We start from the raw sequence: 12,777 nt of genomic DNA on the forward strand, positions 1-12,777 counted from the left end.
TTCCAAGCAAATAGGTTTTCTGCGCGTGAGTGTAAAAGCGAGAGGTCTTCGCTTCCTTCCCCGCCGCTGTACTTCCTACAGGGGAAGGGTTTTCCCGGCCGGTGACAACACTTGCTGTTTCCTTTGGAGCAGCCTCCTTGAAACCGACTCATCCTCCTAATTGGACTAGAAGCAAACTTTTTTAGAATCAGAAATCCTGTCTTCAGGCCAACAGCAAACGAAAGGTCTTGCAGAAAATGTATGGTCAGGGTTTTCTCAAGCCTGAAATCTGCTTTCGTTTTATGGGATGAAGGCCATGAAAATAGTGGGAGCAGAAGACCCCATGCATTTATTTCCTTTATGTTACATACAAGGGCAGCAAATGCAAAGTGCAGGTTACTGCAACTTAGACCAGATGCCAATGCTTAAATTATGAGCATTTTCTAGGACGTTACACCTAAGGGTACCTGCATGAAACTCTCCCAACTGTCATTCATACATCAACAGTTTGTACAATTCTTTTTTTTTTTTTTTTTTCCATGCTAGAGGCTCCATGGTATGGGGAGCTTCCTGCAATGGGATGCAATTCAGACAAGTGATCTCCTCCTAGCTGGATGGGAAGCTTGCAGGGCATTGAAGGTAAGCTATAGTGCACAGCTACTCAGTTCCTCAGAACACTGCTAGCTTGCACTACTCAGCATACTGCTTTTTGAGTCAGGGTTAATGTGGGGCCAACAGTAGTCCTACATACCTGGTTCAATGCCTCTGAACATCCCTGCAGTTGGACAGTGCTACCCGTGGAGTGTCTGTGACCAATGCATAACAGCTCTTGGAGCCCAGAATTCTTCCACTTAAAGGGATACTGCAGCATACTCAAGAGAAGGTTTAAGGAGGTGACAGGGGAGGGGAGAGAGAGGGATAGGGTGAATTTCTAGAGGCTCCCACGAGTTGAAATTGTCGACTGTAACAAAGTGGATCATGCATGGGGCAAGTAGGACCAGCATTTCTTTGAGCTAGGGATCCCATCATCTCCCTTGGACCGCCGGCTTGGCACCCAGAGGCCAGTCTTGTGTGCAGAGGTGTCTAGCCAGACATCGGAGGCACGACCTGCTGCTAGCAAGGGTGCACTGGCCTTCATTCCTGTATAGCCACGTTGGACCGCTTTTCATGCAATGCACTAAACAGAACCTATCTTTTTTTTGCCTCTTTAGGCAAGGAAATTACCATCGCTGCTCATTTCAAAGTGCCCTGGAGAACCTGGGGCACCCTCAGGCTCTCAAGCAGTTTTTAGCACCATCAACAAACTGACTACTTGGTCAGTTTTTAGCACAATCAAAATTCCAGAAGGCTAGACCAGGAGTTAACGGAGATGAGCATCTTTTTGAGGAGGAGAAGTGGAGAGGAGGGTGTGCTGATCTCTTCCCTGTGGTATCCAGTGACAGGACAGGACACGCAGGAGTAGCTCAAAGCTGCGTTAGGAGATGTTCAGACTTCGCATCAGGAAACATTTCTTTACTGAGGGAGTAGTCAAATGGAACAGGGTTCCCAGAGAGGTGGTCAATGCCGCAAGCCTGTCAGTATTGAAGAGACATTTGTACACTGTAATATATGTACCCTTAATAGCATGCTTTAACTTTTGAACAGCCCCAAAGTGGCAGCTGGACTACGTGTTCATTGTAGGCCCTGGGTCCCTTTCAACTGAGATATTCTATTCTCTACATCTGATCAGAGCAGTTCTCACAGATCAGAATAAGCTGATTCCAACTGTTTATTTTGTTCTTGACTTTGGGAACTGGATGTAGGCAAAAATTTTATCTTTACCTGTATATAATGTTATTTGCTTCCTTTTTTGAAGCACCACGTTTGGAGACCCTTCATTGTCTTTTCTCCCATAAGGGGAATTCTGTGACTTCTGACATGGGTTACATATGCTCAGGTAATCTGAAGCCACGTATGCAACTGGCCCAGTCAACTTGCCTTGAACAAAGGCCAGAGCCCCTTGGGTTGAAAAGAATTAGCACCTTTTTCTGAAAAGGGGCATCCATCAGGGCCAGCTGCAAAGTCACTGTTAGCAGCTTGCAGATCACATCCAGCACTGAAGGCACAAGCCAGCACAGAGACAAAGCTGCACAGGCCTTTCCCCACAGCTTGTCCCTGTCCTCTGAGAAGAGTCCTGCCTGAGAGACGACTGGGATTTACCAACTGGTAAGCTCTTAGGCATCTTTCAGAATTTATGCCATTTGCCAGAGGTGGCCTTCATACCTGAGGAGAAGGACTAGCATAGGGGCTTCAGCCGGTTGCCCTTCCTAGCGAGTACAGTCAATTTTGGTAAGCAGTTAGGGCACACTGTGTTTGGCAGAGGTTTTTTGCCAGTTTACACTGTGCTAGGTGCATTCATCAGGACCTTTATCTGCATCCCAACTAGTCACAATCTTAAACATTAGTGTCTTGTAGAGAGCCTACCCAAAAGGAGGAACACCTCTTCTGTACCTGCACCACCAGCTCTCACAGATCCAATTTCCTCTGAATTCAGTCTGCGGTGGTCACATAACCCCTGAAATGCATTTCAAGCCACCAGGGAAGGAAGTGTTTTCTCCTAGAAATACTGAAACACCTGTAAGAAAGGGTATCAGGCCCACAAACTCATATGCCCTATGTTGTGTCAAGGAGGAACTTACGGCAACCCTCAGCTGACCCGGGCTATCTTCTGTCAACCAGCTGTTATGACTGAGCTTACCGTATTTCCAGCCTAGAAACTGCTCTATCATTTTGCCATCCCATGAGATTTCTGACTACCTCTGAACACAGCTGAGATTCTAATTTTATAACTTTAGTTTCCTCACTGGAACAATTGTTTTTCTGTCTAATATTAGCTCTGGAGAAGCCAGAAGACAGTAATTGTGGCTACTTCAAAAGAGCTCGTGATGCAAGGACACATGTACACCATCCATGCTTTTTGCAAGCAACTGGACCTGAGAGCGATCTCCTCTCCTTTCTTTAAACAGGTGTTTTTTTCCAGGAGACAAGCGGTACGTGTGGCTTTGAAGCAACTGCAGGAGTCGGGATTGCTGTGGTGCAGTCTTCCTAAGTAATAAGTTCAAGGAAAATTTGTAAGTCTGCACAATTTGATGTTTTATTTATTTTTTTCCGAAGGGTATTGTACACCAAATATCCCAATGGCAGGAAAGCGCATTCAATGTGTTTAGAAGCCAAACAGTCACTTTCATTTTAACAAACACAATTACGAAGTAAAAATAAACCACAAAATAATGAACCGCATGTTCATAACATACAAAAATTGCTGCCTACTCAGTAGGTAACTACAACATTCCAACTCCTGAATATATATATATATATATATATATATGTACATGTTTGTAACAAAAATAGACTTTGAGAGGGGGAGAGGATATGGGTGCTTTTTTTTTGTTTTTTTGCTTACATTCCATCCCCTGGGCCTTTCTCTTGCTCCTCTCCCTACCCATTCCCTGCTCTTCCTTACATTCTTTGAGTAACATCCTTTCCACTTTAAGGCAAGATGCAAAGCATCCACTCACACAAACGCATGACGTCAGCAAGGCTTCACAAAAAGGCACCAAGACTTTTAACTTTTAAAACAAAACTTCTGCCACATGTGAGTGTCTCATCAGGTGATATTTACATAGCATCACTCCAACATGCTCAAATACAGTGTGCTGTTCCCAAAGAAGTTTGAAACGCATTATAGCATTGTCACTGAAATAGAATTAACATTTACAAAATATGGCCCTGCAAACTCCAAATTATACAATATGAATATGCAAAGATTTTTTCCACATTAATAGTACCTAAAGGAAAGCAAAACCATGGCACATGTACAATTTACATCAGCTAAATACTTAATCAAAAGTTCTTTCATCCTAATAAAAGACTATTGTTTACGGGGAAAATTATATTGAACTTATATCCACAGTCCATGCAAATTAAGTCATTCAACAGAGGTGGAAAACTTAAGCAGCGGTTGTTTCAGGCAGCTGAAATTTAAACTAAATAGCCTTGCAACGTATGGTGTTGTGGGAGTAATTGGAGACTCCATGTCTGATAATACCAATGGAAAAGGCGAATTCTCCTGTTCCAGAAGGTAGTCTCAGCAGATCTCAATTGTCCTTGGAGAAAAGGCCGCGTTCATGTCTGAAAGTGCTGAGGTCACCTGTGAGCTGAAATTGTTGGCAACTCCTGGAGATGAGAAGGAAGTGGCCACTTGGGTCTGAAAAGTGGCAGTGCCAGAGGGGTAAGTGGTTGCTATAGAAGGGGATGGGAATGTGGTGTGTGCAGGGGAGGGATAGGAAGAGGGAGCAGGAGAAGAATATGCTGTGCGCACTGGGGAGGGGTAAGTGGTGGCGATGGAGGAAGGGTAGGATGTAGTCACAGAGGATGAATAGGCAGGAATTGAGGAAGCAGTTGAGACTGGAGCTGCCTTTTCCGCTTTCTTGTCCTTCTGCCTAAGGTGGATTTTAGTGTGCCTCTTCCTCTCATCACTTCTGGCAAACTTTCTGCCACAAATGTCACAGGCAAATGGCTTCTCCCCTGTGTGCGTGCGGATGTGCGTAGTCAGGTGGTCACTCCTGCTGAAGTTCCGCATGCAAATGCGGCACTGGAAAGGTTTCTGTCCCGTGTGGATGCGTATGTGCCGCGTTAGCTCATCAGATCGTGAAAACCTCCGGTCACAGGACTCCACTGGGCAGGCATAGGGTCGCTCATGAGGAGGGGTCTTGCTGGGACGGTTTGGGTATTTCCTCATCCTGCTGGGCTTGATCAGCTGGGACTGATAATTAGTGTTGAGGGTCTTCAACTCTTGGGAGCCAGTCTGAGTAGCAAATGCCTTAATAGTGGACAGTGGTGTGAGGGAAGGCTGCTGTGCTCTGGTCTCAAGGGCCGGGAAGGGCTTCTGATCAGCTGGAACAAGACTGAGCTCACCCTGCTGCTGAGGAAACAGGTAATCCGGGATCATTGGCACCTGAAAGTTGGTTTTAGCGGTCGGATAAGCTGGAGGTGGATACTGGATGGGGGCTCCAGAGGGGTTGGGGAAGGACTGGGTCTGGGATTCAGGGAAAATGTCAGAGCTGGAATTGGGAAACGTTGGTGCAGCTGAATAAATTGGATTGTTCTCGCTGGCTTGGACAGAACAGCTCAGAGGGGAGCTCTGCGAGGAGGAGGAGGAGGATGGTGATGATGAAGCAGGCGTAGAGGTGGGAGGTGCATTAGCCATGCCCACCAGCCCACTGACGAGGCTGAAGAGGGGCTCTGGCCATAAGGGGTTGCTGCTGTTGGGGGCCGGCTCTAAGGAGAAGCGCCCCGTGTAGGTTATCGGTGGCAGTCGCGTCGTTTGGTTGGGATAGTTGGTTTCTGGCAGGGTTTTCTCGCTGTTCAGGGAGATTTCGGGAAAAGTGTCTGCAAAGAGAGGAATAGCGATTAATACCAGCAGTCACTGCAGCCGCTGCCGGTGCTTCGTGAGCCATCCCTTACACAGCGCAGCCCCAGATTCTGGTTAATTACTAATTGAGCGTAACATATTGCAGCGTCGCTGGCAGGTCTCCAGCCGCAGCTAGTCCGGAGCCGCTGACGCACACAGGAGAATCCCCCCGCGCGGCCGCCGGGACAGAGGCGACGCTGCAGCGCGGAATTCCCGCAGGCGTCGCTGCCCCCGCGGCACACCGGGACTCCCCGCCCGCCTAGGCGATGTCAGCGCGCTTACCTGCCGCGAGGTGCTCGAAGTGCTGCTCTCCGGGCTCCCCGGCGGCGCCGAAGCCCGCACTCTCGGGTGCCCCGGGCGGGGCAAGGAACTGCGGGCCCCCGCCGCTGAGCAGCATCATTTCCTCCAGCTTGGGATAGTGAGTGTCCATGGCGGGGGGCGAGTGCGGGAAGGCGCCAAAGGGGTCGGAGATCTGCAGCGGGGGCAGGAGCTGCATCTCTGCCTTGGCCGCGGCCATGAGAGCGCCGGGCTCCGACTCTGACGGGTGATGGCGCTGCCGCCGCGGGCCCGGCGGACAGGCCGGCTGCGGCGAGGCGGCCGTCGCCTGCTCTGCGCCCCGCGCCGCTGTCGCCCCGGCGCTGCCCGCTGACAGCGCTCGGCTCCCCGCCCGCCCGCCCGCCCGGGGCTCCCCCCGGCTCTGCCCGCTGGAAGCGCTCGGCTCCCCGCCCGCCCCACCACCGCCTCTATATATCGAGTCTCACCGGCCGCAGCCCGCCCCAGCGCTGACGTACATGGCCATATATGGAAAGCAGGAAGCCCTAATATGGATGCGGGCCGGAGGACCCCGCCTGGCGTCAGAGCCTGGCACCGGGGAAAGCCGGGCCGGGGGGCCCCGCCCGCCACGGGCTGAGGGCCCCACGCCCGGTGCAGATCTGACCCCCGCCACGGGCAGCGCCGCCGCAGCGCTGCCGCAGCATCGCCGGTCCCGGGAGATGGGGTCCCCGGCCCCCGCCGGCCCCGGCCAGCCCGCCGGAAGCCCCCGCCGTACTTTCCATATTAGGAAACAACCTTATAAGTCTCGATTCCGGCGGAGGCTTCCCGCTCCTTATATGGCGATTCCGGCCCCGGGTTGGGGGGGGCACACAGCCCGGCTGCAGCCGGGCGCGCGCGCGCGCCCGCCCCCAGGCAGCAGGAGCGCGCGGAAGCCCTGGGCCGTGGAAGAGCGGAGCTGCTGCTCGGGCAGGTGGCACGGGAGCCTCGGGGAGCGCCCGGCAGACCCCGGGGTCGCCGCCGTGTTTTTGCGGGCAGAGCTCCCCCTCGACCCCACCCCGTTTGCTCAGCTCGCACTACTCGCCTCCCCTCCGTCTCCGCGGAGGAGCCAAGCGCCGGCAGCTCACGGTCAGCGGTGCCGCGCCCTCGGCAGCCTCGATGTGGAGGAGTTTTCTGGGTGCTGGCAGCGTGCCCAAGTCAGGAGCTGCCCGCTCCCGGAAATGGGGAATCTCCGGGATTCCAGCGGCCTGCCGGGATCGCCCTGCTCCGCACGCTCCCGACGAGAGCGGCGGAGGTCTGTCCGTAGCGCCAGACCGGGGCAGACCCCGGCTCCGTGCGCGTCCTTGACGTAGCGGAAAACGGGGCACTGACAAACAGAGAGCCCCAGGTACTACATGGCCGCAGCCACCACTGACTTCAGCGCGATGAAAAGTGACAGCGCTCGGGACTCTGCTCTCGCGCCCTTAGGATTGTCCCTTGACACGGCTACAGCTCTTTCCTGCCCTCCCCGCAAGCGGTGGCTGCGCCCTACACCGGCTCCGCATAGAGCCCTCGGCCTTCTGCTCGACGCAACACGCACGCCGAGGAGCCGCGGAAGAACACTCCCCAGGCCGGGGGAGCCTCCCGCGCTATAAGTAGTCGCTCGAGGCGGCCGCCGCCCCGCCCCGCCCGGGCAGCCCCGCTGCCGGCGCGCGGGGCTTCCCTGGCACCGGGCCAGACGGCACCGGCGACGCAGTGCGGCCGCAGTGCGCGTGCGCGGTCGTCGCGGCGAGGGCTTCCCCGCACTAAGCGGGGCTTCGGGGGCGGGAGCGGAGCTGTCGCCTGCAGCCCAGTGTTTCGGCGGGCCCGATGCCGGTGACCGGGCCTGAGGCTCCGCGGCGCACGGTCGCCCTATGGTCGGGTGCGGTGCGGGACTTGCCGGGGGGCCGGCTCGCCGCCGTCTGCGGCTCCAGGTTCTGCCGCGGACGGCGCTCTCTCTGCCGCAGAGACGGAGTATAACGGCAGGCGACTTGGTTCCTCTTCAGGTCTGGCCCCGCTCGGTCGGGGTACCGCCCGCCTCCGGGCAGGTCACGCAGCGCCGCTCGCGGTCGGTTGCAGAGCAGGGTCTTCCCCGCGGAAATCCTGGCGCCGAGCCGGGCCACGCACCGCTTTATGCCAGGCAGCCTTTTTTTGCCGTGGAAAGGCAGCTGTATAAACCACTAAGGCTCTTACCGTCTTTGTGATTTGTATTCCAGTTGCGAATATAACGGCAGGGCTCTGTCTGCCCGCTTTTATAGGCTATTTAGACTTGTGCCGTGTGTACGGCTTTTAACTGAGCTGCTATATTTAGGACCGTGCCTTGTCAGTAACACCATGCAGTGCCTCCCACACTGATGCACTTCCACCTTGAAATCAGTGATGGGCCGTAGCAACACAATGCCTCCAGGAAAAACGTGGAAAGCTTCTGCTTATTTGCAGCTCCTGTTACCCAACGGCAGCTAATACACATCTGTTCTTTGGTACTTATTCTTTATGGAGAGAAATCGTACTAGTTTTCAGTGCACTAGGCCAAACCTTTATTTTGAAAATGTGATTTGGAGCTTTTCCGTTTTTAAGAGATACCTGCTGCAGGTTTTGTGATGTCCCATACATAATGATTATAACTAGTCTGATTTTCATCAGCATGTCACAATTTGGAGCTCTGTTAGAAAGGGATGAGTACCAGAGCTTGACTTTTTCGACAAACACTGTAGTTTGTTTTGGCTTCTGAACATCTTACTGACATTGCATCTTCCTTGCCCTCTTTTTTTATTCTATTCCTTTTCAAGATCAGAAAGAGGTGCCTGATTCACAGAGAATTTCATTCATACACTCTGTATGTTAGGCCCAATATTCCTTTACAGATACTGAAATGCATAATTCAGACAAATTTGGGGTTTTTTCAAAATCTGAAATCACAGATGGAAAAATCTATTCCTAGTTTTCTTTCAACTACCTTCATTTTTATCAATGTAATTCTAATTTATCAATTCATATAAGAGAAAACAAGAGGCCTGCTTTAGAGTTGCAGACAGAGCAGCGTAACTAGCTTGAACTGCACATAAGTTATAGTAATAAAGACTGTTTTGCAACATTGCACCATTCTGGTGAGGCTTGCTGGCTTCAGGGAAGTACGGGAGAGGCTGTGGATGACTTACAGCCTGTGCGCTGAGGTAGGAAATTGCCTGTTGTTATGAGTTTTCTGAACTCCTCTTCTGTGTTCTATTTTCTTTTTCTGAATACAACATTAGGTATGTAGGGATTACATTGAAGGTATTGTATTTTCACTACTGAGATCCAAGATCTGCTCAGTTCATCTAGCCAGACATTTGGGTTTTTTTCTAGGTAGTACGATTTGAATGTCCAAAGAATTTGCTACAAATAATAGACCAGTATTTGAAATGTCTTTCCAAAATGGCAGTATTTTAATACATTTTTAACACTTCCCTTTATGCTCCTAGTGAAAGCACAGAAAATGTAAGACACTGCCATTGGATCAGTCACAATTTTATTTGAAAATTTAACAGCTTTGATTGTGATTATCTAATGAATAAACATGCGTGATACACTGGGTCTCCTTAAAAGTCCGTAATTATCAAATGTATTTGTTGTCTCTCAATACATTTCAGTGAGAGGAATCCTGTTCCAAAGACACAGAGCGCAGAATGCTATGGGGTCTGGGAACGAGAAGAGAGAATGGGGTACTAAGCTCCAAAGTAAAAAATTACCTGAGATGAATACTTGTTTTTGTTTTGCTTGCTTTCTTAGTAGAGGCTGGTACAAACTATTTTATAGTCAGCCTCAGCATAACTTTCAGTGTTTAATTTTTCACTGTGTTTTCATTCATACTAATCTGTTGTGCTATTGTGCCAATAAAAGAATCACTGTGCCTTTATGAACTATGTTTCCACACGATTACAGCTTTATCTCTCAGTTACTTTTTGTTAACTGCTGCTTTCACAATGAGCTTACTTCCAGGTCTTTCCAACTTGTACTGTGACTAAAAGTAAAAATGTCACTGTTACTGTTGGCACTGAATTAACTAAGTTCAACTCTGAAAGGAAGAAAAGTTAGCCAACTTTGTCTTTGTAACTTGCCTGGAGTTCTAACATGAATTTTGTTTCAGTTAGATGCACTTTTCACTTTATCCACAAACATAGTTTCCTTGTGTCTGGAATGTACATAGGGATTTTATTTCTCCATAGGACTATAAACAACTTTCATAGATATTACAGTTACTTTCTGAACTAATGCAGTAGTTTATTTGTAGTTTGACTTAGTGAGGAAAAAACAGTAAAGTACGAAAAACCCAAACAAAACCAACAACTGTCGCTGTTATCCCCAGTAACGCCGAAATCACAACATAGACAGGTCAGATGATATGGCCAAAGCAGAGCTAAGACCTCATTTAATGAATTTCTCCTCTTTTATAGTGTAGTTCACAATAAAGAAATTACACGATTGGCTTATTCACTCACCACCTCTAAAGGTGATAGGCTGAGCAGTAAGACACCCATTTCCAAATATTATTCTCACAAGACTGTAAACAATTCTAGTGTTCTGACAACAATAGCAGGTGTAGAAATAGTCTACATTCTTACAAACTGTTATCCATCCAGTCCTCATGAGAACGAAAGCTCTCACAGAGAAGCTGTGAGAAGCTGTATTTCTCTGTTTCTCAGCTAAAGCATGAGAAAGGAAAAACTTCACAAACTACAGAGCTGGAAAATTTCTCTGCTCCTGCCTTTTAGCATCCACAAACAACAACAAAAAAACCCCACAAAACTACATGGATTTCAAAGCCAGATTGGACAGACTCTTAGGATTCTGTAATCAGACACTACGTATACCAGTGGCCAGAGATCTTTATCAAGGACTTACATCAGATATGTAAACTTTATTGTGCAGCTCATATTCGTGTATAAAGATTAACTGAATGCAATGTCAGGGATGTAAAATCAAGAGAATGAGAAACGAAGGAAGAGCTTTGGTGCCTTTTCTTGGGATTTGTTTTCTGTGTCAGGGTAGGACAACTAACACCAAGGCATGTGACAATTAAATTCCTCATAAACTTTAATGGCAGAGGAGACTGATTTTCAGGAAGACTGATAGACTGATGGATAGGAAGTTCTGCTTTGAATCTGAGCCCTTTTAAATTAGCTCAGTTAGAGGGATGGTGTCGGTTTCTGCACCCCAGCACTTCATCATTAACAACTACTGCCTAGATGAAACTGTAGCCTGTGATGTAGGCTGTAGGATTCTGCAGGGGAAGTTGAACTGGTGCTAGTGACAGAAAGAAGAATGTTTTCAAAGAGCAATTTACTTGTATGTTCCTAGCACAGTACAGGGAACACATACTGCAAGTAGTGTTACATAACCCAACCTTGAGAACAAGCACAACAACTCTGAGAGCACAGAGAGTGCTACAAGTTGTGTTTATTTACAAGATATCACAAAACCACAGAGGCAAACCAGCCTGACAACAAAAAGTTTGGGAGTTAGACAGCAAAAAACCCAGAAAATTCATCATGGAAATACCTATAAACTCTTAACTATACTGCCTTTCTGCTTAACCTGAAATATATATGCAGTGTACTCTCCCTCTTGTATGATAGTTCACTAAGAAACAAAACCAAAGTGCTTGCTGTGTACTCAATATGTTATAGCAAGGATAGTAGTTTATTGTCTTGAAAGTTTGTCGTCCAGTTCTCAAACCCCATGAATTTGGTTTTTTCCCACTCCCGCTGCAGCACTGGATAGAAAGTAACACAATACAAGACTGTGTTATTACAGCAATCTATCTCACATTCTCTCCAGCCTGTAACAAGAATTCAGAAGATTGAAGTTCCGTTCTTAGATGTCATTTTCCAATAACCAAGTCATAGTATGTCCTTCTGCAGAGGCAACTGGCTTCCCGCTCACAACAGCAATGCCCTCAGCACGTGCACTTGCATTTGAAAATGACCACTTGCTTGTAATTTTACACAGGTATCTTTTCTTTTATGTTATTCAGCTTCCTATCTTGTGCTAGCACGTGTTCAAGTGTGTAGGTGTAATCATACACACACATGCATACACCACAGTATATATATATGGTTTTTTTTAATTGACAAACCATATTCAAAGGATATGAACAATTCAAAGACAGACCTTTACCTACTTAGACTGTGGCAGCAAAGGGCAGCAGCCAACTGCAGGACACCATGCAGTGACTGCAACAATCACAGTCACTTTGCAAATATACTAGGTGTTCCGTTAGAGTAGGAAATTTGGAAGAAAACAACCCCCCTTGCACTGCAATTAGTCCTCAGACATCAGAAGGACTGGGTACAGCTAGGCTAACTTCTGAGCTTTCTGATTAACTTCTGAGCTTTGTCTTTCAGCATTTCTCCACAGCAGGCCAAGGCTCATCTTCTCTGTGGAGAGGAAATGACAGGGCACTTGGTAAGCAAACATGTGTCTTCCATCTCTGCCATCTCTTCTCCATTTGAAGGAAAACAAGGCAGATTTGCCCAGAACGTTACCGAGACCAGTCCCTGGGATACTTGATACACCTGAACTGAACACTCCAAGGAGCAAGCTAACAACTCTGAAGTGTGGACAGCCAGTGAGCTGTGCCAAGTGCATGACTCAGCTAAAAATGGACTGTACTCAAGTACTATGTCTTTTCTGTAATATCTAAAAAATTAAGAAAAAGAATAAATTTTTAATCCATTTAAAGATCATGGATGCATTTCCTAAGAGATTAAGTTGGTCACTTAGAGAATAAACTCTTTAAATTCCAAAAAATAGCAATTTTTTCCTAATATTTGGCTCTTCCCAAAACAAATAATGGCTTTTGTTTTGCCGTGTTTGCCGATGGAGCTGGCCAGGATCTATAAATATCATTTTAAATAAGTCAGCTTAAGAGGTTAATGGGAGTTTAAAGTACAATCAGTAAGAATATGTTTTAGGGATTTCTTGAGGAGGAGATCAGAGCAGGTATTGAAGACATTCCTAGTTATAATGCCTTTCTTCATGGATGTTATCAGTGTTCATTCCGTATTTGGTGGACTACT

General features: G+C 48.2%; 1 protein-coding gene across 1 annotated transcript; it reads right to left on the minus strand.

Annotated features, from left to right (window-relative positions):
* Positions 1 to 3,086: 3,086 nt before the first annotated feature.
* Positions 3,087 to 6,090, minus strand: EGR1 (early growth response 1). The gene is made up of 2 exons (XM_069029054.1): positions 5,714 to 6,090; positions 3,087 to 5,409 (listed from the first exon to the last, which is right to left on the minus strand). Exons 1-2 carry the CDS (start codon positions 5,946 to 5,948, stop codon positions 4,106 to 4,108), a joined length of 1,539 nt encoding a protein of 512 aa, XP_068885155.1. The 5' UTR covers positions 5,949 to 6,090; the 3' UTR covers positions 3,087 to 4,105.
* Between the last annotated feature and the right edge of the window lie 6,687 nt (positions 6,091 to 12,777).

The sequence above is a fragment of the Aphelocoma coerulescens genome, chromosome 13 (genome assembly GCF_041296385.1).
Source record: "Aphelocoma coerulescens isolate FSJ_1873_10779 chromosome 13, UR_Acoe_1.0, whole genome shotgun sequence".
Classification (NCBI taxonomy): Eukaryota; Metazoa; Chordata; class Aves; order Passeriformes; family Corvidae; genus Aphelocoma; species Aphelocoma coerulescens.